General features: G+C 40.5%; 1 protein-coding gene across 14 annotated transcripts in view; it reads left to right on the top strand.

Annotated features, from left to right (window-relative positions):
• The window catches only part of MYO3B (myosin IIIB), a 506,873-nt gene that overhangs the window by 307,418 nt on the left and 173,878 nt on the right, over positions 1–25,577 (top strand). For all 14 annotated transcript variants that reach the window (XM_079925177.1, XM_079925176.1, XM_079925182.1 and 11 more), the window contains 3 exons: positions 1,646–1,725; positions 8,947–9,024; positions 11,218–11,423. In XM_079925177.1, coding sequence (XP_079781303.1) covers positions 1,646–1,725; positions 8,947–9,024; positions 11,218–11,423 — 364 coding nt within the window. The remainder of the gene's footprint in view (positions 1–1,645; positions 1,726–8,946; positions 9,025–11,217; positions 11,424–25,577) is intronic.

The raw sequence follows: 25,577 nt of genomic DNA on the forward strand, positions 1-25,577 counted from the left end.
TCAGTACTGTTTTGCCATATTGTTTTGATTACTATAGCTTTATAATATATTTTGAAATCAGGAAATGTAAGGTCTTCAGCTTTTGCTTTCCTTCTGAAGATTGTCTTGGAGTCCTTTGTGGTTCTATATGAATTTTAGGATTGTTTTTTCTATTTCTCCAGAAATGCCATTGAGATTTTGATGGGGATTGCACTGAATCTGTAGATCTCTTTGGGTAGCATGGACATTCTAACAATATTAAGTCTTCTAATCAGTGAACACAGTGAAGGGTAACAGAATATGCCACCCCAAAATATGCCACTTTGGCATTAAAATTATTTTAAGCTGAAGGCAATTGAGAAGAAGCAGATACAAGAAAAGGCTCTCTCGCTTCCCCCTATTTGCCCAAAAGCAGGGCATAAATTTGTAAAAATATGCCCCCTCTCCTCTCTACCAGAAAGCACATAAATTAATCACCAGAAACAACTCTAGATGCTTATCAACTCAAAGACAGCACCAGAGGAATCTATATAACGCATTAGCCCTTATCTTCCATTAACTTCCCTATATATTTACCTTCCCACAATTTCCCGCCCCTAGAAACTCAAAGTTCTTTTCCTTTGTCTTGTCACTTCTTTATAAATTTATTATTCTTTTGTTAAGATGTTATGTAAGCCCAAGTTCTAACCACCCCTTTGAGTTACTCATCACTAAGTACTCCCGTGTATATGTGTGATACATGCGTTAATAAACTTCTGATTGCTTTTCTCTTGTTACTCTGTCTTCTGTCAGTCTAATTTTTAGGGCCTCAGCCAGTGAACCTAAGATGAGTAGAGGAAGAAGATTTTTTTCCTCCCCCACAATGGAATTGCTTTCCTTTTACTTTTGTTGTAGTTTTCAGTATACAAGTTTTTGCCTCCTTGGTTAAGTTTACTTCCAAGTATTTTATTCTTTTTGATGCTGTTGTAAATGGAATTGTTTTCTTAACTTCCTTTTCAGATTTTCATTGTTAGTATATAGAAATGCAACTGATTTTTTTTATCTGTTGATTTTATATCCTACAACTTTGTTGAATTCATTTGTTAGTTCTGTTAGGGGTGTGTGTGTGTGTGTGTGTGTGTGTGATCTTTAGAGTTTTCTACATATAAGGTAATGTCACCTATGAACAGAGATAATTTTACTTCTTCCTTTACAATTTGGATGCTTTTATTTCAATTTCTCGCCTAACTGATCTAGCTAGGACTGCCAGTACTATGTTGAATAGAAGTGGTGAGAGTGGACATTCTTGCCTTGTTCCTAATCTTAGAGAAAAACTTTCAGTTTTTCACCGCTGAGTACATGATTTGTGGGCTTTTCATATATGGCCCTTTTATGTTGTAGTAATTTCTTTCTAGTCCTGGTTTAAGTGAATTTGAGACCTTTTGTCCTTTCTTATTTGCTTATTAAACTAATATATATTCAAATTATATTACAAATTATTTATAACATAATTTACTTCCAATTTATATCATTGAAGTTTCAAAATTCAAATTTTTCCAAATTTTTCAAATTCAGAGCAGATCATTTAGAACATTCTGAAAAATACAAGGGCACAAAGAGAAAAATTACTCATCATGCTATTGTTTCACTTTTCCTTTGCCTTAACTTCTTTGTCTTTTTTGCTCAGGTAACTTGGCCCAGACAAGAGCCAGGATAACAGCAGCCTCAAGATCTTTGCCTCCGCATTTCAGTGCTGGGAGACCCAAGGTAAGTAGTATGTTTGTACTCAAAATACTGTGGACGACAAGATGTTCCCACCCTAGGGATTATCCTAGGTGGGCAACATTAGTTTCCTTTATCTGGCCCACTACCTGGGCAGTCTGGAAGAGAGATTGAAGGGATTTAGGAATCAGGGGTTAGGAAATTTGAAACAGTACCATGGAATCCTTTGCAATCCTGTGTCAGGGAAAAAAAAATTTTCCTCTACCCTCTTAAATTCAGTATTTGGGGGAATGTGAAATAAACTGACATATTAGCAAGAGGAAAAAAAAAAGACTTTAATCATATACATACAGTAGTTCACCAAATAAGTGATTCAAAGGGCCAGTTAGATTTCGGGGCTTATATACCATCTTAATAGGAGATGAAGAGAGGAAGAAGGACGTTTCTGGGACAACAAATGACTTTTGGGAGAAATAAATGGTCCTTTAGGAGAATAGATGGGAGGTATAACAGTTTTATGACAATGTCTATTTAGGTAATTTCTTATCCCAGTTCTGACTTCTCATCTCTGGTGATAGGAGTCAATCTTTTCTGATTGCAAAGCTCCCTTCTCGGAGGGGATTTGAGACAGCTGAATTCTTTTGGGAGGCTTTGCTTTTAGGCAGATAAGGGGAGTTCCAAAAAGCTTCTTCTTGCAACTGTTGATTCTTACATGTCTTCAGTTCAAAATAATCCTTATGCCACTGTGGCATATCTAGACCCCTTCACCTGATTTTCAGAAATATCACTTAAGATACAGAGCAGTGACACTTGAAAATTGTTGACACTTGAAAATAAAGTCCATCTAGGAAGAGATAAAGCACTTTTCCTTGAAGCTATCACCAACCTACAGAGGAGGACAACAAAAGGAGTCAGCAGGGAGAAAATAAACCATACCCTTTCCTATTTCTCTGCTTTGCTCTCTGAAAGATGAGCGGTGCACTTGTCCATGCAAAAGGGGTGTTAGAAGGGTTCCTAAATATCCCACTGTAAAATATTTTAAACTCTTCCATCCTTCCTGATAATGCTTAGCACAAATCTCAAGGACTGGCTGGTTAATGCTCATTGTATATACTAATACTAACACCAAGAAACAATAATGTTAAAGGTGATGGAGTAATAAACAGGTCACATCTCTGAATTTTCTTACCTTTTTGTTTACATTGAATATTAAATAATTCATTTAATAAAGAATGATCAATACAGCTGCACATAATGCCATTGACTATTACCCCCAAATTGATAGAGGTGTACATATCTATATTTACTCTCTCTGAGAATAAAAGACATGCACATAAATAGGGATTCAGATCATCTTTGTTAACAATAATTTTTACACCCACATTGTTAGTACAATCTTGTGGAATATTCTACTTTTCAACCTTGTGAATTTGTGGCAAGATGTTAGGGCTATTTAACATGAGTTATATGGGCCCCTCAGTGAGATTTACAGAGAAGTTTCAGTGGTTATGAGAGCCTCTTGATATTACATGTAAAATGTTGTTTGTGTTAAATACAGTTGATTCTCATTATTCACAAGACTTATGTTCTGTAAAGTTACTGTGAACACTGAATCAGCAAATTCTGAGCATTGCTCCTAGAGGAAATACACGGTTAGGTTCCTGCAAGCCTCTGGTTACAACACTTTCGTCAACTGATTAATACATAATCTTGTATTATGTGTGTTTCTATTAAAAGACACTTTATTTAATACAATTGACCCTTGAACAACATGGGGGTCGGAGCACCAACTCTCCACACAGTCGAAAACCCACATATAACTTTATAGAGGGCTGTCTGTATCCACGGTTCCACAGATGCAGATTCAACCAACTATGGATCGTGTAGTAGTACTGTATTTACCATTGAAAAATATATGTGTGTAAGTACATCCATGCAGTTCAAACCTGTGTTGCTCAGGTCAACTAGATACTTCTTATAAATAATTAATTATATGTAGTATTGCTTTGTATAAAACAATATTTCAAGTACAGTATTTGTATCATTGAACTCAAGGCCAAAGGCACTATAACTCATGCTTGAACAAAGCTAATCTAACACACAAATGTTCTCCAACAGGCACTTGACAGCCTCCTTCCACTTAGGAACACTAGACAGCACTTCAGCACTATGATTAGGGGCTATTTTATATTTATTTATTTATTTTTAATAAATTTATTTATGTTTTATTTTTATTTTTGGCTGAGTTGGGTCTTTGTTGCTGTGCGCGGGCTTTCTCTGGTTATGGCGAGCGGGGACTGCTCTTCGTTGCGGTGCATGGGCTTCTCATTGCGGTGGCTTCTCTTATTGTGGAGCACGGGCTCTAGGCGCATGGGTTTCAGTAGTTGTGGCACGCAGGCTCAGTAGTTGTGGCACGCGAGCTCTAGAGCACAGGCTCAGTAGTTGTGGCGCATGGGCTTAGTTGCTCCACGGCATGTGGGATCTTCCTGGGCCAGGGCTCAAACCCGTGTCCCCTGCATTGGCAGGTGGATTCTTAACCACTGCACCACCAGGGAAGCCCCAGGGGCTATTTTAAACAGTAAAATCACCAGCCAAAAGCACAAAAATGCGGCACAAAAATCGTGGCACTTAAGTAGACCTTGAAAAAGACACTTGTTTACAGCATGAGAGCTGGAACAAGAAGACAGAGTGTCACCTTGTTCAGCCTCAGCTGGAAGCATGCACATCAGATGTCGAAGTTTCCACTGCTCTGCATGTCTGCAAATGACCGTGAAAGCGTGTGAGCACTGATTGATTTGGAGATTACAAATACATTTCAGCAAGTAGGCAAATTCACAAATACAGCATCCACAAATAATGAGGATCAACTGTATATGTGTTTTTTTTGCAGTCATTGGCTTCCACCAGATTCTAAAAAGGATCGTGACACGTTCCTTTCAAAAAGATGAAAGACTCCTGTGTAATATTCTCTGTCAACTCATATTCCCCTCCTTTCCTCAATTTGATTTTTTGACTGCTGGACTCTGCCAGGACCTGTCCCCCTGCCTTCCACATTCGGTATCAGCACGTTGTTATCTCCCTCCCTGCCCTGCCTACATGAGAAGTGTGCCCTCGAGTGTGTGGCGTATATTTACATCACTGTAATAAATACAGGTGAGATGAAAATGACTAGAGATTTATTGTCCCTGGGAAAGAATATGAGCTGAAAGTTCTAATTAAGGCATCAGAAAAAATGAAGGGTAACAACAGCAATAAAAAACTCCATCAGTTCCTCTCTGCCTTCTCCAAGGTGAAACAGCAGAGGTGGCCTTGCAGAAAGCTGACCTCCACCACATTCAGTACCCTCACACTGGGCCGGTGTCAAGGCCAGCCTTGCTTCCTCATTCAGTGCTGTGGAGACTTTTGAGGGAAGTGATGCCGTAGGGACTGTTTCCTTGAGAGAGGGATGGATCACTTGACAGCCGTAAAAATTCTTGACCAAAGGCCTTGTCAAGAACCTAAATATAAATACTTCCGAGGTTTGGGGATGCAGATAGTAGGTACTTACGGAGACCAAGGGGGAAAAGAAATCCTTCAGTTTTTCATTTATTGCTGAGATCTAGATGGTTTGTGAGACTTTTTGGAGTCTATGTCTTTATCCTAAAGTAAATTTAGTTGACAGATGAGGCAAATCTTTTTAATAATACCATGCTTTCAGACCGATTCTATAAGTTGTAACAAACCACATAGAAAGGCAGTATGTAATGTTTAAGGAGTAGGTTTTGGAATCAGAACTGGGTTCAGATCTAGGCATGGCCAGTTACTAGCTGCAGGACTCTGGGAAATTTACCTAAAGTCTTTGAGCCTTAACTTCTTTATATGTAGAATAGGAGTGATAATAGTGTTTACCTCATAGGGTCCTTTTGAGAATTCATTGACATAGTGTAGGCAAAGTGTTTAGCATAGTGATTTCACATCGGAAACAGTAAATGTTTTATTACTCACATTTTGATAACCATCTAAAATTCCATGTGTGTAGTCCATATGTATACAGAAGCTTGCTCATTTCCTGTGGGCTTGGGGTCTGTACCACAATTTGTAAAGCTTACTCATGACTACTTTGAAGGCTAACCAGCACTGCTCACAAGGAATGGGGTAGGACATTTGTCATGTGGGCAAAAAACAAGCTTGCTTAGCTCCAGTTGGCTTATATTGTTGTAGCAATTGGTGGTGTAGAAGAAGGGTATACTGGGTTAGAAAGACAATGTTTTTATCCAGAATATCAGTTCTACTGATCATTTTGAAATTGTTTTCATTGGAAGTATTTTCTCTGCCAATAAATAAAAAGATGTCCTTGCTGTGTTGCATGGGCGCTAGTACTCACCTTATTCCATGGAACAAAACCCTGCATCCTTAGTATTGATCACTAAGCTAAGACTGAATCCAACATGGTAATGAAGGAAGGGGAACTGACTGGCCTCTTGTGTGTGTTCAAGGCAGTGGTTTTTAATAACACAGGCTTTGGGAAGTTAACAAGTCCAAGTCCATACAGCTATTAAGCAGAGGAGCCAGAATTTGAAGCAGGTGTGTCCAGTTCCAAACCCTGTGCCCTGTAGCACATACCCCCTGCGCCTAGGAAGCCTTTCCTGTCTCTTTTCCTCCTATCTGAGGTAAAAACTTATAAGATGCTATGGAGAGGACTGGTTTTTTGTTGTGAAATCCCCACCTTTGGAAAGAACTATTTGTTAGATGATGACCTCAATAGAACCTACTTTCTGGATTGTTTCTAAGAGACATTTTTTTTTTTAATTAAATGAGGCTACCATTAACTAAATTAGTTCAGAAAGACAAGCTCTTAGGTTAGACAACAACCTTCTCATCTCTTTTTTTTTTTCTTTCGAGTTTTTTTGAATTCTGTGGAGGTCATGGCAGGCCCAGTGCAGACAGAGGTCTCCTACTTTGAAAGGTCAAGAGAGGCAACTTCTGGTATGTCCCTTGTCTGAAGTGAAATTCCCTCTTTTGGATCCACTCCATGCACAGGAGAACTTCATGACTATGCAAATATGCAAGAGACCCTTGACCAACCCAAGAGCTTTCCAAATTCTTAAATTAGAAGGTACCCCAATAGTATATTATTTATTCTTTAAAATATAGTACTAAATATGTAGGTGATGAACTGTAGACAAGCATTAACATTTCCAAGTTACATGTAACACAGAATAGGTTTTTACTTACTTTACAAGAGTTACTCTGTATGTGAGTATAAGGACAGAACTAAAGTCGTGCTGGGTGGCTACAGGAGCACACCAGCCCTATAACTTGGATTGCAAATTAGTGCTTCCTTCTGTATTTTTCCAGTTTGCTGCAGGGGATGGGTACTGATCTTGAAAACAATACATATCACACTTTTTAAATTATGTCTTAGCAGAATTAACATACATCAAAGATTTTTCTGATCACTAAACTGTTAAATTCTCAAATGCCAAGGGTCTACTGTATGTTCTGAGGAAGGGTAACAGGTAAATGCTACTAGTAGGAGAAACATGGATGAACTTTTCAGCTGCCCTTTCACAGTGAATTACAGTTTGAGAGGCTGGCATTCTCTGGCTAATTTGAATGAAAAGGGAGGGAAAGGAAGGAGGAAAAAGCAGGGTTCAGAGCAAGCTGTGGTTCTTCAGGGAGGATCTCTGAATAAAAGAAATAGTGAGAAATTCCCAGAAGTTGTGTGCACATGAAGGTCAGGTGGGGAGAAAGAATGTTTAGGAAAACTCTCAGAATTTACAATTTGGCCGAAGGCAGACCCTAGCCAAGATCTTTCTTCCTTCAGTCCTAACTAGCTTTCCCCAAACCTCACCAGTGCTGAGCTCTATCCGCCAAGTGGGGGTGAGATGGGGAAGAAACCTTCCATGTGGTCCCTGCAGATAACACCATAGGACCTCTGCAGGTGGGGTGGGTGTGTTTGTGTTTTTCTCTTTTCTCTGTGAGAGCAGCCTTCCTTCTCAACACAGAGCTCTCATTTCCTCCTTTCTCATTAAAAATATTAAAAAGTCAGACCTACAGGCAGTTGTACCATTGCTTCAGCTGCATCCAAATGAAATGATGGCTGTGGGAACAGATCCAATCTGCAGCCTAGAGAATGCAAGCTGCACCGCGGACCGCCCCCCGACCCCCGACCCCTGACATTACTTCTCTCAGAGTTACCCTTATATTCCTGCTCACTATTTAGGTTGCTTTTCTAGTTTTTGAAAACTTAGCTCCACACTTATTCCCCTTCTTAAACAGACCTGTTTTCTTTATCCAAGCCAGTTGAAGCCTTTTCTTCCATTTTGCACACAGTCTCCTAAATGCCCCTCGAGGTAAGCGTCATTATTCACCCACCTCCCCATGGCCCCGTCCCTTCTAGCACCCACTTCTCACTGTTGTTGAACAAGGCTGCAGACATTCTCACCCCATGGGGGGGTGGCTGCCTGGACAGCAATCCACTGAGTGGAACACACGTGCTGACAGCAGCATCTTCCAGTTCAAATGTCTGTGCTTCATACCCTTGCCACCTGTTCCGAGCAGATGGGAGGCTGCCACAGAGGAGGCTGGTGCTGAAACGCCGCTCATGTGCTCTGCAAACCAAATAGCTTTGTGTGTGCGGGAGCAGGAATTTTATTGTTGTGATAAAATGATGGAACACAGGGTGCCACAACTGTTGGCTACAGTTGTTTTCATTCTAAATTCCTTCCAGTCGGCCCAGGTAGTTGGGGCAGATGATTGGGAACAGGTGTATCCCAAGCTCTGGTCCGCAGTGAGCACGTGGTAACTCTGGGCGGCAGGAGGGGTGTGGCAGGGTTAGTATCTGATGGCCGGAAGGCAAAAGGGTTCCCCTAATGCCCTGTGGTGCAACCGGGGCTTTGGGTCCGGGGCTTTGGGTCCGGGGCTTTGTAATCACCCAGCCTCATGGGTTTTGCCCAGTTTTCTTTTAAGAAATAATTTGGTCTCATGTGACATTATTGGAGAACTTAATAGTGGCCCATTAGAGCATGGAGAAATACAGAAATAACACTGCTGGGGGTTTGTACTGGGACCATATAGTATGTCACAGAGTTCGGTCATTGTCAAGAGAGTAGAACAGTGCGAATTCTGTTTTTCTTTTAGATGTCTTTAAAATCCTCCCCCATGGTCTGTACAGTTGTGTCCTAAACATCAAGGCCCCTCAGATATTTGACCAAATTACCTTTCAGATTTGGGGAAAATAAATTGTCTATATCCTCAAACCATTCACCTCTGCCTGTGTTCCAGGTGGACACTCTGGAGGTGATACGGCATCCGGAAGAAACCACCAACATGAAGGGGCAGACCATGGCTTCTTACTTCCGGGTATGGAGTCTTCTTGATCTCTATTCTGCCTGTTTCCAGAAAGGACTTGCCAACCCTTCCCACAAGAGGCCCAGATACCACAGAGTCACTGAAATAAGAGCAAAGCTCAAGAGTCATTTAAGAAAGGTGGTGGTGTATAGGGAGAGGAAAATTATAACAGGGAACTCCCCTCTGAAGACAGTGTTCTCTGATCTCAGAAAGACCAGATGAGCCCTCAAGTGTCTACAGAAGGCCCTCTCTGCCACTGGCACATAGCCCTGTCCATTGAATGTGCTGATTCTGTTAGCATTTCAGCTGCTCCTTGGCCTTAAAACTACTGGAGTCAGCCACTTTTCCAGCATATTTACTGAGAAGTAAAGTAGTTAATACAATTCCAGAAGGTGGTTTATCAAGTTCATGAGAGGCTATGTCTTAGCTTTGACTTTCTTTTCCTAGATTGAATTGACCCATTGCAAGACCCATTTGCCTGAGCCCAGTTATTTCCCATCTCTGTTACCACAATTCCTCATGTCTCATCTGGTGAAATGACTCCTTTGAGTAAAAACATCATCTCTAGAGGGACTCTGTCAAATGCACATTAGATAAGAAAGATAAGACACTGTCAATTTGTACTAATTTGAACAGATTTGTTTATCTTCAAATTATGAAGCATTGGGGTTGGAAGCCCCTTTTAGATCATTGACTATGAGGAGCTGAGGTCCAGGCAGCTTCACGACGGACATGCTGTTAAGCCAGAGATGGAACTACTGAACTCAGGGACGACGAAATAAGGTTGTAAGTTGGGGTCGGCCACAGGAAGGGGTTTGGCAGGAATGGTAAGTCAAGTGGATCATGAGCTGGAATTGCCAGGCAGGCTGAAGGGTAGGGCCTGGGAGCCAGCACCGTGCAAAGAAGGTTCCACCAAAAGCTAGCAGGTTCAAGAAAGATGTAAAGCTGAGAAGTCTGACGTATTCAGCTGTGCTTTAGAGGCAGACTAGAATTGGCCTCAGGGGTATGGATTGTAAGGGCCTAGAGGACTTTGGGTCCAGCACTCCATCTGTGCAGTGATCCCTTCTCCAGCAGGTGGGTTTTCAGCCCCTGCTTCGTCCCTCATGGTTGGACATTTCTAATTGCCACTTATTTCTTATCTGAGACCTACCCTGATCATGTCCCTTTAGTGGCTTGACTATATCCTCCTAGTGTGTGTGTGTGTGTGTGTGTGTGTGTGTGTGTGTGTGTGTGTGTGTGTGTGTGTATCCCATGGGATTTGGAGGCTCTGATGGACTCTGTGAGGCATCCTCAAGATCCTAGAGTCCCTCTTTCAGCAGAAGAAGCCTCTGGCTTAACAATTTTCAGAAATACATCCATAACAACCAGTTGGGTGTCCTCAAAATACTGGTCCCCAAATGCTAAAAAAAAAGGCACATTGCCAAGCTAGGTAACCGTGTATTGGATTAGTAGGAGGTAGGATTATGAAATAATGAAACTGATTTTACACGTGGCTTGTAATTGCCCCTGAAGGCATGTCCAAAAGAGGAGCTGCCACAGTGGGTGCCCGTGAGGAGCAGTGAGCACCGCTCAGCTTTTCCGTGTGCGCTCTCTCTGCGAGCGCCCCTGCCAGACACTCGCTGTATGTTAGTTCATCTTCATTATAATCTGTTTTCCCGCTGATTTTCTTGTTTTCTTTGCCCTCTTTATTTTTCTTGTTTTTCCTCTGCCTTATTAACAATGACATTGGTAAGGTTTGCTTAGACTTTCTGGTGATTGTTAGGTTGAAGAAGCAACTGACCCCTTCCTGAAAGCTGGACATTTTATGAGACCAGTGCTCTAACCCCTGAGTCGGGGAGCCAAAGCTGGATATTTTACATTATGGATACAGTTTATGAACACCTCGGCATACCAGAGACAAGCTAGTTCTGGTGGTGGAGTTACGAGGTAACCTAAGCAAGTTCTTAGGCGGCTGAGTTTCTGCCAAATGGGATCTTGCCTGGCACCAGGTGATGTTTAAAGAATACTTTTGAATCTGTGGGCAGTGATAAGTCCTTGTCAGAACTTATATTGTTATTTCTTTTTGTTGGATTCTTGTGTAGCCTCAAAGGTTCCATGAGTTGTTTACGAGCCAACAAACTGCCCTGGAGGCCCAGCAGGCCTGTGTCGTAATTATCTGTTATGTTTGTGGTAACCTCATTTCATGTGTGTTTTTCTCCCTGGTAGTATTCTCTGATGGATCTGCTCTCCAAAATGGTGGTGGGTCAGCCCCACTTTGTACGCTGCATCAAGCCCAACGATGACCGAGAGGCACTGAAGTTCACCCGAGACAGAGTGCGGGCCCAGCTCCGCTCCACAGGCATCCTAGAGACGGTCAGCATCCGCCAGCAGGGTTATTCCCACCGTATCCTCTTTGAAGAGTTTGTGAAGAGGTCAGTCTGGTATCTTGGGAACTACATTATGTTCAACACAGCTCTGCCAAGGCCCTTCTGTCCCCTGGGATCACTCCTCCTGCCCACTTGCCTCCAAACATGGAATTGGCTAGTTACCAGCTAGCATTTACTTGCTTCATTGTTGTGTTTCTCCTGTGCTCCAACTAAATTATACAGTCATCTGGAGGACAGGTTAAGCTCCCTCCTGATCACATTTGAAAAATAAAAATGTCCATAGATATTTATCTGTTATATATCCTTAGGTTTCAAAATCTCCAGATATTTAATTGCTATGACAAAATTATCCCTCCATAAATGGGTCAAGCTTCTGGCAAATGTAAATGCACCCAGGCATCCACGCCTCTCCCAGCATCTGGCACGATATAATGTGATAGCTAACATCTACAGAGCACCTGAATTGTCCCAAATATATAATCTCCTTTGATCCATACAGCCGCCCTGGAAGCTAGGCTTTATTATTATCCCCATTTTACAGTTGAGGAAATTGAAGCACAGAAGGAAATTAAGTGATTTTACCAAGATCCCACACTAGTAAATGGTTGAGCCAAAATTTGAACCCAGGCAGTCTGGCTATAGCAGCCACACTTTTAATCTCCTCAGTCTACTGCATTCCATAAATGTTTATTGCAAAAATTGCTGTAGAGCTTTCTAAACCCAGAAACTGCCTTTACCTAACAGTGAAATGCTGCTCTTTTCTGAACAGCTGCCACAGGTATGCCTTACACATGCATATGATTACAGGTAGGATTTTCACAAAACTTTCCGTGAAGAAATAAGGAACAAGAATAACAAAAAACCATCTCTGAGGAACACTAGTGTCTGAGGATATCCAGAGAGGAAAATTAATATTCATTATAATATCTGTTTCTTTTTACCACCATTCTGAAACTAATGCCCCAGGTCATTTTTCCATTTTTTCCTCAGGGAAGAATGGATCATAATATGGCAGGTCGCTTCATCAGGTCTTCCCAATGCCACTAAATTGCATGGAGACAAAAGGGCAAAAAAAATTCCTTGCAATGAGAGCTTTTAAATTAAAAATAAGAACGAAATGGCTTTTTAAAACGAAGTGTCTTAGAGCCTCTTTTTCCCTCTTAAATTTGGAGGTGGAACAAACAAACAAAAAAAGATTATTTTAGCTCATGAATGTGACTAGTCAAGTATTTTTAGCCACTAAGTGTTGAATACATAAAAATATTTAAGAAAACAGGTCAAATGCTAAACAGATTGGCACTTCTTTGTTCGTAATCAGAAAGCCAATAGGCAAGTATGAACAAGAGTTTCAAAATGTCAGTAAATCTGAGGGTATCAAAGATTTCTGAGCCAGCAGGTTAATTGGTATTTTGATCCTTTTGAGCAACTTAACAACAAAATGGATGAGTTAACAGTTTCCCCCCTTGATGTTATTCAACAAATAGGTGCGCCTCTTATCTTCCTGTTCAGGAGTGCTGTTTTGTAAACTCTTAGCAGGAAATATGCAGACGAAACAATCAAAGGCAGGGCTTATCAGGTGGTGGTAAATAAAAGATAAAGACTTGTTTAATGTTACTCTTTACCTTTTTGTATTTTCTGGCACTCAGTACTGAAGCCTGACGTGCACACCTGAAAGGCTGTGTTTTGAGGATTATGTTGTCGGGTTCCCAAATGCAGAAGGGCTTCCCCAAGTCACCCAAGTCTGCAGACATGGCCAAACCTAAACCATTTCTTCGCCCCATCGTCCTTGAATAATCTGGCAAAATGACTTAGAAGTGCCCTTCCTATTCTCCATTCATGGAGCCTTCAAAGAAAGGGTTACTTCCAACACCCTCTCATCAGTGGGGCCAGGTGGATTGGAAGCATTCATCTATCTAGTCTCAGGTAGGCATGAGAAAGGCCACCTGACAGTGCTGGGCAGCTGGCTGAAACCTCCTGGAAGTCATGCTGTTGAGACATCACAGAAAATGACTGTGAACACTCATTGGCTTTGTGGTCAGTGGGCTCTGAAGTGTGGTCTGGCAGAAGGTCTATACTGGGATAACACATATGACTGCACATATTGGGATGTGTTCTGGCCAATGTCTCAAGGGCAGCACAGCACATTCAGTTCAAAGTCTTATGGTTTGTTTATTAAACTCTTGTAGTAAATAATATAATTTAGTGAGGAGGTCGGAGTTCTCGTCTCCTCTTGGATATAGTATTTGGCAAGTAACCTAATATTTCTGTAAAAGGTGTTTCATCATCTGCATGATAAGAAGTCGGGAATACACAGAGCCCACATCCTAAAGATTTTCAGAGATTACATGCAGATTCCAGGGCCTTAGCCTCTGAGTCCTCCAGAAAGGCCTACCTCTCCCACTTGAGCTCACAGGAGGGAGAACTGCATTCCCAGGACCCAATTCATAACAGTTGTTAAATCAGTGTCTGTTGAACAAAGTGAAACTCTTACCTCTTCTCCTTCATCAGCAACTTCCATTTCTTCTCATGATGGCATGAGAGCTATGTGCCCTGGTATCTCCTTCATCTCCTTCTCCCTTCTATTCCTCTACTTCGTCTCCTCCAGAAATCTAGGGTCACCTCTGTCTTCTCACTTTCTTCAAACAATCCATCAAAAGTCCTGCCAACTTTACCTGCTAAAGTTTCTCAAAAAGTTTCCCTTGGGAATTTCCCGATCCCTTCTCCCAAGGCTTTATTAATCCCCCATCCCTTCTCCCAAGGCTTTTTAATAATAATAACAATAATAATAATAATAAAGCAACAGCTTGAGATATAATTCATATATGATAAAAATCACCCTTTTAAAGTACACAGTTCTAAGGTTTTAGTGTATTCACAAGTTGTGCAACAATAACCACTATCTAATCTGAACAGCTTTTTATGTGCTTATTGGTCGTTTGTATTATTTCCTTTGAAGAAAGGTTTATTCAGATCCTTTACCCATTTAATTATTGATTTTTATATACTCTGGATACTAGCCCATTATCAGATATATGATTTGCAAATGTTCTCTCTTATTCTGTGGGTTGTCTTTTCAATTTCATGATGGTATCTTTTCATGAATGAAAGTTTAAAATTTTGATGAAGCCAAATTTTTCTGTGTTTTCTTTTGTCAGTAATGCTTTTGGTGTCATATCTAAGAAACCATGCTTAATCCAAGGTCATGAAGCTTTATTCCTATGTTTTCTTCTAAGACTTTTATCGTTTTAGGTCTTATATTTAGATCAGTGGTCCATTTTGAATTATCTTTATGTATGGTGTGAAGTACAGGTCCAACTTAATTCATTTGTTCATAGGTATCAAGCTTTTCCTAGCACTGTTTGTTGAAAAGAGTATTCTTTCCCCTGTTGAATTGTCTTGGCATCCTTGTTAAAAATCGATTGACCATAAATTGGTCATAAGTTATTTCTGACTTCTCAATTCTATCCCATTGATCAATACCTATTCCAAACCTTTTGAGGCTCTTTTGTCCACCCTCTTGACTTAACTTCCTAAATGGACTTCATGCCTGTTCTGTTCTCCAAAGAGCCACAGAGTACAATTTACCTAAAATTCCTATCTAATCATGTTGCTTCCTTGATTAAAATCCTTAATTGAAATGACCATCCCAGACCTCACTGGGTGAGCATCAACCCCTCTGCCTGATATGGGGAGTCTCCCTGTCTGGATCCTGCCCACCTTTCCAGTCTCTTCTTTCTTGTCTTCCCACCTCTCAGCTCACATTCCAGCAAAAACCAGACTACTTAGGAGTTCTAGGAACACCCCACATCATTCCATGCTTCCCTGCTTTGAGCAAAAGCTCATGTTGTGCTCGTGCTTTGGTGCCTGAATCCCCCTTCTCCAAGTTTTCAGCCAGCCGACTTACCCTGGCTAACCCCTGCTCATTCCTCAGGACTTTGAACAGGCATTTTCTTCCCTGCAACACCCTCCTTGACTCTCCCAGGCTGAGTTAGGAGCCCCTCTGAGCTTCATCAGTAGCGCTGACTACATTGAGGTAGAAACTAGCTGCCGGTCTCTTACCTTGACGTTAACCACCTGGGAGGCAGGGATCTTTTGCAGCCAACTTTGTATCTGTACTGTCCAGCACTGTTCAGCACTGTCCCTGATACAAATTAGGTGTTTAATAAATATTTATTGAATTGAATCAAACTTTTACTCCTTCCCCTTCATCACTATCTTCTTTTACCATCTCCTGACTGACTCTTTGGTCCTTGCAGTTCTGAAGTGCATGACAAGAATATGGAGCTGGCTTGGTTGAGGTTAAGTTTAATCTGCATTATAAAGTAGAATCTAGATTGTTAGAGCATAAGATTTCAGGTAAGTGATAAGTAGCTCTCTATCAAGAAAAGGTAAGAAACCATAATAAGTTAATAAAAAGTCTCTACCCAGCTTGAAAATGCTATCATTAGAGTTTGATACATTAAAAAGGTGACTTTTAAACAAACTTTCCTTCCTTCTCTCTACAATAAACGCTGATGTTTTTTTTTTCTAGAAGAGACAGACTTCACAGGACAAGGGAGAGGCTCTGCTCTGGCTCCTTTCTAGACTCTTTTCTCATCTTCCCACCTCTTAGCTCACATTCCAGAAAAGAAGGAATCTTTTAGATTAGAGCTCCCTAACATAACACAACATATGCCCTATTAAGGCAAGAGCCTCTAAAAGCAGGCTGCTTACTTGGTGTGTTAGTCAGGAATCTTTTAATAACAAGTGACCGAAACTGAAGTGAATTGAAGCAAAATTTAAAAGGGGATGATATATTGGCTTACATAACTAGGAAGTTCAAAGATATGTCTGGATACAGGACATCAAGCCATTTTACCAAACCACTGTCTTCTTTTCAGCAGCTTTGCTTCCCCTCTTTGGAGTTTCTTGTCAGCTAGGCAGTTCTTCCTCACATGTCGGCAGAGACGGTCCCTGGAAGCTCCTGTAGGAAGCATCCTAAAGGCTTAGCGACATCAGCAGCAAGCAAGTTCCTGAGAGTTCCCATGCAAGGAACTCTCTGGTTGTCCCAGCCTGGGTCATGTGCTGGTGCTTATATCAGTAACTGTGCCCAAGGGGATGATTGGCAGGGTCTTTGGTCAAGTGCCAGGGCATGGAGTCAGCCCCATGTGAACCATGGTCTGAGGGACTCTGTTAAAGGAAGGAGAGGAAGAGGGTGGATAGGCTAAAACCATAGGCATTCATTACCCCTTATCTGACCAATACATACCCTGGAATCAACTGTAACAGTGCCAAAAGGTCTACCCCAACCTGGGTAGCTAGAGGAGATCTTTAATTTAGAATTTTCTAAGAAGAATAAAAGTTCCGTTGACAATAACAGTGTTAATTCTGGAATGAGAACTATATACAGTTTACTAAGTTAACCTAAGCATAGTTGGCTTTTTGTTTTTTGGGATCTTTGTCTTTTGAACCACCGCTCTACTATACAGCAGGTTTCTGAAAACAGTTTCCAGCTCTACTTCACCAAGGGATTAGAAAAAACTTATGATCTATTCTGGCCCAATTTGAGTTCATCTTCTTGCATTTTTGACACTTTTCTCTTTATCAGTATGGGTCATAATAGCCTTGTCCTCTCTAGGACTGTGTTGGATGTCACTTTTCTTTGTCAGGGTCTCTCACCTGGCCTCTATTTGTACTCTAAGAATAGTCTTCAGTAATTACTTTGCTCAAGAAGGCTGCTTCTTCCCTTTCATACTGCAGAATTCTTGCCATGATTTAATACTCCCTTAACAAAGCCTTCTTTCTATCGCAATTTATACTCTAAGAGAGAAGACCCATAAAACTCCTCACTGAGGACATTTCCAGAGTTGACCAGTTGACTTTCTTGGAATCTAGAGCAATCCTTTGAGATCCACATGCTTTTGCCAGTGGATTGTCTGGAGCAACTCTAGACATCCAGACATTTTCGAAGTCGACCTTTGTTTTCAAGTCTTTCATATTTGGACTTTGACCGTTGACTTCTTACTCATTTTTGTATCTCTAGCATCTTGTATGGTACAGTGTCTAGCCCATGGTGTATGTTTAGTATTTCTCAAATGAGGGAATCTATCAATTAGGAATGCATTTGACTATGAATAACAAACAATAAATATTTTTAGTGGCTTAACCCAGAGTTTCTCAGTCTCAGCACTGCTGACGTTTTGGACCAGGTACTTCTTTGTTGTGGAAGGCTATCCCTGTGCCTTATAAGATGTACAGCAGCATCCCTAGCTTCTACCTTTTAAGATGCGAATAGCAACACCCCCCCACCCTAAATTGTGACAATAAATATTGTCTCCAGATATTGGCAAATGTCCCCTGGGGAGCAAAATTGCCCAAACTGAGAACCATTGCCAAACAGATTTGTTTGTTTGTTTGTTTCTCACAAAAAGAAATTGAGAGGTGAGCTATTTTTAATGTTATATTAGCTGTTCAATGATGTTATCAGGGGCCTGTGTATCTTCTGACCTCCATTCATTTCTTTTTACCAGCTTTAGTGTGTATGGGTTAGCTTATAGTCTCGTGGTTACAATGTAGCTGCTACCTCTCCAGGCATTATGTCTGCATTCAAGGCAGGAAGAAAGGGAAGGGGTAGGATGAATAGCTAAGTCAGCCACATTTGCCCAGCTTTTATTAGGAAAGAAAACATTTTCCTGGAAACCATTTCACATAACCTCTCATTGGCCTGGACTGAGTCACATGACCATTCCTAGCTACAAAGAGGGGTTTAGAAAGTGGGGAACGGGTCTGGGGCTGGGTGCATTGTGACCCAAAGAAAAACTGGTGTTCAGTTAGCTAGGAAGAAGTGGGAATGGTAATGGGAGAGGCACTAATTATGCTTGTCACAGAAAAGAAATCTAATGTTTATTAATTGAATGAAGGAGTGACCTGAACGACTAAGGGGCTGAATGAACTTGAATAAATACTTTCAGTTCCTCACAACCCGCTCATTTCTTTTCTTTTTTTTTTTTTTTTTAACCCGCTCATTTCTTACTCCTTGCTACCAGCTTCTTCCTCAGGATTGTAGTTTAAGAATTTAAAAGTGCAGAAGTGCCTGAGTGGAAGCAGGCAAGATATTGAGGACCCTTTAATCCCATTGCCATGGAAAGATGTTTTTGCAGTTTTAAGCCTGCAACAAATTCTTTTAGCTCTTGCAGAGTGAACTGAATGTCATCAGTTATCACTGTGAAAACTTTATCTATAAGGACAGGGTCCCTGATATTCTCTTACAGAGTCCCAGGGTTAGTACTGGCTCACAGAACAGGAGTTGAGAGAAAAATCAGCATCACAGAAGAATCCAGACATCTCAAGAATGACTGAAATCCAAATTTCAATTTTCAAAAAATAAAGCTGCTACTTTCTTCTCTGGGTAGTGAGCAGTGATTAGGAAAACACAAATCCTCCAGCAGCTCAGATGGCGATGCCATGCCTTATCTCTCCCAGGACATCCCTGGGGTTTTTTCTTTTCACCTATAACCACACAGATGAGAGCCTGACATAAAATAGATCTTAATGTGCTATTTAAATAAGTTACTATATCTGCAGCTAAGTGAACAGAATCCTCAGTTCCCTGCAAATTGATTTACGAGGTTGCGAGAGATATGTAAGAGATAATACTTAGGGAGGATAATGGACAGCTTCAGCATCATGAGTAAAATATATTGCATGCTTATGTGAACAGTCTCTGCATTTAGCTTCTAGGGGCAGCAATTGAGTGGTGGCATTCTCTGGGAGGAATCTCTAACAACTGCTGTTCTTGTATACTGTCATTCCCACCCTTTTGTTGTTGTTGTTGTTTTGAGAGAATGAGTTGCTCACTGCTCCCCAGCTGTGTGTGCATTGATGCCTTTTATATAGGTGAGACCTTAGATGACTTATTTTCTCCCTTAACTCTTATATTACCATTGTTATAACTTTGGTTAGTGCAGTAAACAAAAAACATTCTAAAACTACCTTTTAAGATATCATTGAAAAACTCTAAGAGATGGCCTGGTCCAACTTTCCCATTTCACAGATGAGAAGACTGAGGCCAGAGGGATGATGTAGCTTTGCCAAGGTCCCATCTCTAAGGAGGTGACAGTATCAGTAACTCTCCAGTTTACTATGGACTGAAGAGAATTCCTGTGACCACCTCTTTCCATTCTTAGGGTGCAGTATGGGTTCAACTTGGCCTGGCCTGGCCTGAAGATCCCTCCCAACTTGCCTATAGATGATTCACAATCCCAAAACTTATTCTTTGAAGACCCTCCCTTTCTCACAGAGCCCAAACTGCTGACAGCTGTTTCTTATCTATTCAAGTATCAGAAAAATCATTTTTGTAGCTGATAGCTCTGCAAATTGAGACTGAAATCTATAGTGGTGATTTGAAAAGTGGATACAAGAGGTAATATCAATCACACTACTCTCCAAAGATACTGAGTAGCAGCAGTAATAAGCCCAGGCTGTCTTTCCCAATTTCCTTAATGTCTGCTCTCTGGGCAGCCTCATGAGCTAATTCAGTTATAGGGAGGAATCCATGTAGTAAAGAAACACAGGGAACAGTGGCCATGCTATGGAAACAGTATGTGAAGAAATAATAAAGGAAAACAAGAAGAAAGATGCTATGAAGATGTTAGACAGTATCAGTGCAGTTGAGAAGACTGCCACCCTGGACTTTTGAACTGGCTGCCTGGCTTATTCTATGAAAATCAGTAGATGTAAAACGATGTCCCTGCTTGGAGATTCCTTAAACAAATTTCAGTGGGACTAGCTTATGTTGGATAATAACAATGAAGCAACAGAAGGAAGACAGAATGAAGAAGATCACGGACAAAGAAGAGAAAAGGTGGAAGAGCAGGAGTATGCGAGGAAACCTCCTGGCACAGAGATGGCAGATGGGCGCCACTTTGCTCTCCAGCCCCAGCTGCAGACCTGGCTCCTCAGTCAAGGCACATTTCCTCCAGAGCCCAGATGGGGCTCTGGAATTCCCTCCAATATGGTGCTCTAAGAAACCGCTGCCCAGTCCATCAGCTGACCCACGGTTGACCCCATAGTCATTCCTGTTCTAGCATGTTCTATTCACTTTACAGTGCATATCTGCCCAACCCTGAAAACCATGGTTTAGGGATGACTCAGAGGAAAAATTGCTAGCTGTTTTTTCATAGACGTTTGGGTTGGGGAAGAGAAAAATAAATTTTTGTCAAAGAAAGGAAGAGAAGAAAGGAGAGAGGAGCATTTATTGACCATCTGCTTAAGGCAGGCTTCATGTTAGTGCTTTACATATACATCTCACTTACTACTGGTACTAGACCCCCAAATAGATAAAATTATTCCACTTTTACAAATGAGGAAACTGGTTAAAGTCACACAGGTAGTCTGTGGTACAGTCAGGATGTGAAATGAGAGTCAATCTGATTTCATAGCCCATCCTCAAAATACATAAATGACACAGTTGAACACATCCAAATAGTCATTGCAAAATCAATCTGTAGAATTCAGGCAGAAGAAAATACATTCATAATTTTACTAGTTGTGAAATAGAATGATCAGTTTAAAGCTTAACTTTCTATTACAAATTAATTTGTGAATAAACTCAGCCTCAAATCTCTAATTCTGTTTTTCTTCTTTAGAAAGTCTCCCATTTAGAGCATATGAGGAGGCAGCAACAGCATCAGAAACATTTATTAAGCACCTATTGTGTGTGCCAAGTGCTGTAGTGAGCGCTACGGAATTAGAATTTACAGTCTCAGGACTTCCACAATCTAATAGCATAGATCAACGTGACTTTTTATCCGAAGGTCCAAATTTGAAGAGTCTTCTTAAGGATATAACGGATATAATGACTTTTTTTTTTTTTTTGGTAGCAGATGGTGGCCAGCTGTTCTGTCTTTATTAAAGGCCAAACATGAAGGGAAAAAAAGAATTAAAATAAAAGGCCCTATGGTAAATATGAGAAAGAAGTTAATAAACTAAATCTGGATTTTTATACACACTGAAGGGAAATGGGCAATTGGTGGTAATTATCAAATTATCCAAGGCAAAATAGCTCAGTTCCCTCCATTATCTACATAAGAGAAAATTATTTATATGGATTTAATTGTTCAGGTAATTGTCCTGTATTTCAGGTGTCTGAGTAGACAATCTGGGTGGTCACTGATACAGATATAGGGTCCCTCAAGGGATATTTTAAAATAGGGAAAGGATTGCTACTCTTCACATGATTGGAGATATTTCTACTTTGATGCAGGAGATATTAATCAAACTAGTATACGGGATTCTTTGACCAGGATTTGGGCCCATCGTAATTAAACCATAACAATTTTTACTTAATGTTTGAAATTAATTTTCAAATTGCAAAAATAATGTATGAATACCATATCCTCTAAAATTTTAAAATATTATATGTTAGGCTAAAGTCTTTCTTTCTGCATCCCTAATTCCATTTCCCAGCATCCCCATCATGGCCCCTCTCTAGAGTATCCACTATTATTTTTGGGGTAGTTTTATCCTTTCAGAATACAGACACACACACACACGGGGGGAGAGAGAGAGAGAGAGAGAGAGATTGTGAAAGGGAAAACCCCCTAAATTTTCAGCTTGAATCACACATTTTATACCATTTGGCAGCTTGCTTTCCTATTTAACAATATGTGTTAGAGATAAATCCATGTTGTTCCATAGCTGTAACAGATTCCTTTTAACTCCCTCATTGAAACCTGTGATATTTATTTAGCCATCCCTCTCCTGGTGGATATTGACATTGTGTCCAATTGTTTGCCAGCAAGGCTCAATAAACAATCCTAAATATTAAACATGTGTGAGAATTTCTTGAGGGTAGATTTTGAACAGTTGCCCTTTCCAAGGAAAAATGATGTGCTCCAGAAAGTCATTTGGACCTAACAAAGAAAAAGGATGACAGAGAGACATGGGAGCCAGTTTCTTTCCTGAGATAGACTGGATCACTGTAGACACGTCACTTCACTTCTGCGGGATTCCGTTTGTCTAAGACAGTGGTTTTTCAACTTTCTCACACATGAGACTATCCTGGGGGGCTAATCTGTTCAAACACAGATTGCTGAGCCCTGCCCTCAGAGTCTCTGATTCAGCAGGGAGGTGTCTGTGCAAGTTTCCAGGTGATGCTGCTGTAGGAGACTTCCAACTTACCCAAATGTAATAACAATCACCCAAGATTTGTGACAGTAACAGTGTTGGGTTAATAATAACTGGGTTAATGGTAAACATCAGTTTTAAAATCACAGAAGTAATTATTTAGGCCAAGGGACATGTCAGCATGGCATCTTTGTTGGAAGGAATCTTAAAGGGTCATCCAATTCAACTACCTAGCTAAAACTAGAATTTCTTTGGCAACATGCTTGACCTTGTCAGTCTGATTCCTACTGAACAGCTCTGAGTCTAAGAATTTACTCTCTGGCTCCTGAGGCAGCTCATTCCATGTTTCAGATGTTTGATCACAGCCAAGTCCTTCCTAACCTTGACCAAAACCAACCTTCAGAAACTCTTATACATTCATCCCAGTTCTACCCTCTGGGCTTCAGACAACAAATCAGCTCCCTTCTCCACTTGATGGCAGTCAGCTATTATGTTCCCCTCAGTCAGTGGTTCTCAAACTCTACAGTGCATCAAAATCACCATACGAGCTTGTTAAAATATAGATTCTTGAGCCCTGACCACAGAGATTCTGATTCTGTATCTGGAGTGTGACCCAGGAATCCACATCTTTTATGAAATCTCCAGGTGGATCTGATGCAAGTGGTCTGCACATGACAGTTTAAGAGACTAACTATGTTCAGGACATTCTACCCCAAAATATGACACCTTGGCATATTGAATATTTCAAACTGAAGGAGTTTGAGAAATGACGTGTGTAGGAAGGACTTTCTGACCTTCCATGAAGCAGGCCATAAAACTGTCCTGTGTGAGATTTTTCTCTCACCACAGTTAGTCGGAGTTTGGATTTTTCCCACTCTTTCCCGGATCTATAGTTCTTCCTTGTTACTTTGTAGCAGTTTGAGAGTCTTAAGCCTCACCTTCCCCTGGAACCCAAAGGAACTTCAAGCTGTGACTAGACTTCCAATGGACTCATCAGACTTTAACCCAACCTGAACCCTGGAGTCTCCTCAGATGTCCATCGAAGAAAATTCCCAGGAAGTTCCAGCTGCCTCTCAACCTGTCTCTGAAGTGTTAATAAAGAACCTTCGTAACTTGACTCTCAACCCTAGTACCAAATTCCCTTCCCTTCTACCAGAATATCCACCTCAACAGGGACTTGGTGAAGGCATACTCTATAGGAGGAGAGGAGTGAGGACATTGTTAGCTGCTTGGGAAGAAGGGATAGAAAGGATGATTCAAGTTATTAAATACCACTAGGGCAACCAATTTCCTCTGACTCAAAGAGAACCTTGGCAGAAGGAAGTTGAGACTTAGTCAAACATGGAAAGATTTAGATGTAGCTGTCATTATTGCGTGTATCATAGAGATCCTTCTGAGGATACTATCACGGAGAATAATTATGACACAGAGTTGATTGAGCCATAAATTTTATTCGTGTACTGTTTTTTTCTTGCTAATAATTTTAGGATCATTATGAAGCAGCTTGGGAAAGCTACTCTAGGAGAGACTGTGCACCAATATTTTGATAACCTATAAGTTCTGTGATGTGTTTTTTTCTTGCATCTCTTTTCTATCTTGATCCAGGTAACTTATAAGGAATCTATATATTGATAGTTTGCATTTGAATAACTTGAATATACTTTAGTTCCACTTCTTGATTTGAGACAAAGAAGCACTAATAGGTCTCAAGTATTGCCTGTTTTAGCAGCCTGAAGTCAGTAAGATGAAATCCAATATCAAGAATTTGAAACAAATTAACTTGTGTGGAAGGAATGTAAAGGAAACATTGGGTAGTTTGTCTAGAGCATAATTAGAGCAAGGTGTATTAACTAAATTTTCTGGTTTTCAAAAATTTGAATTGTAATAAAAATTTTTGATGTGCTATTTCAATTTTCAGTAGTAAGTAAATGTATGTATGGAGGATCTTATTAAAATTTGAGACATATTTGAGTACCTGTAAAAAAAAAAACTGTCTCGTGAATGGTGCCCTCCGTACACCTAGAGGAAAGGAGCATCCTTATCTCTGAAGACAAAGGGACACAGAGAGGAATCTGAACAAACAGGCCTTGTTCAGTTTCCCCCAGTTTACTATACTTAGCTCAAACTCCTTGTTTATCTCACATTTCCACAGCTCTCTACCCTTCATCACACCTAGTATAAAAACACTCAAGTTTAATCATTTCTTTGGGTCTTCATTTCCTTATGAAGGCTCCTGTGTCACATAAAACTTATATTGAATAAATTTGTGTGCTGTGCTTTTCTTCTGTAGATCTGTCTGTGAAAGTCTAATTCTCAGACCCAGACAGGGAAGGACCCTAAGAGAGTCAAAGAAAACTTTCCCCTCCCGTACAAGACCCTGTTAAGAATTTTTGTCTCTTAAGTTCAATGCCCTCAATGTCTTCACCAGTTCTCAGATAATGTGGCTTGAGTTCCCTCACCATCCCAGCTGCTAAAGGCTGCCTGCCAAAATACACCCCCAAATATACTCATTAACCCCCTCTACCCTGATTTGTTATTCTTCATAGCACTTGTCCCTACTCAACATGATGTCCTTTATGTACTTGTTTAGCATTTGTCTCCCCCACTAGAATGTAAGCTTTATGAGGGTGGGGAAATTGTCTGCCTTGCTCACTCATGTCATTCCAGCACTTCCATCAGTATCTGGCACATTAATAGGTCCTAAATGAAGTTTTATTTAATAAACAAATGAGCAGAGTGGGAATGAAAAGTCAATTTAATTTAGAAAGTGATGAATGGGAACAGCATGGTTATATCAGAGCCCTAAAACTGTACAGAATGAATGATCCATCCTAAAGGAAGTTATTTGCTTAAGGTTGTTTTTTTTTTTTAAAAAAAAAGGAAAATAAAAATGTATAATTAACTTTTTTTTAAAAGTCTCACTATTGACTTAGGTCCGTGCACATCTCCATTTAGAGGTATAGATGTTTTGCATGTGTTTGAGTGCAAAATTCAAACTGGAGGGATGAATCAAAGCAGAGCTTATTCATTATAGGTTGGGATTTCAAAAACATCTTTAAAGGAGGCAGATCCTTCCCAAACAACATAAAAATG

This window comes from Stenella coeruleoalba (assembly GCF_951394435.1).
Source record: "Stenella coeruleoalba genome assembly, chromosome: 6".
Lineage (NCBI taxonomy): Eukaryota > Metazoa > Chordata > Mammalia > Artiodactyla > Delphinidae > Stenella > Stenella coeruleoalba.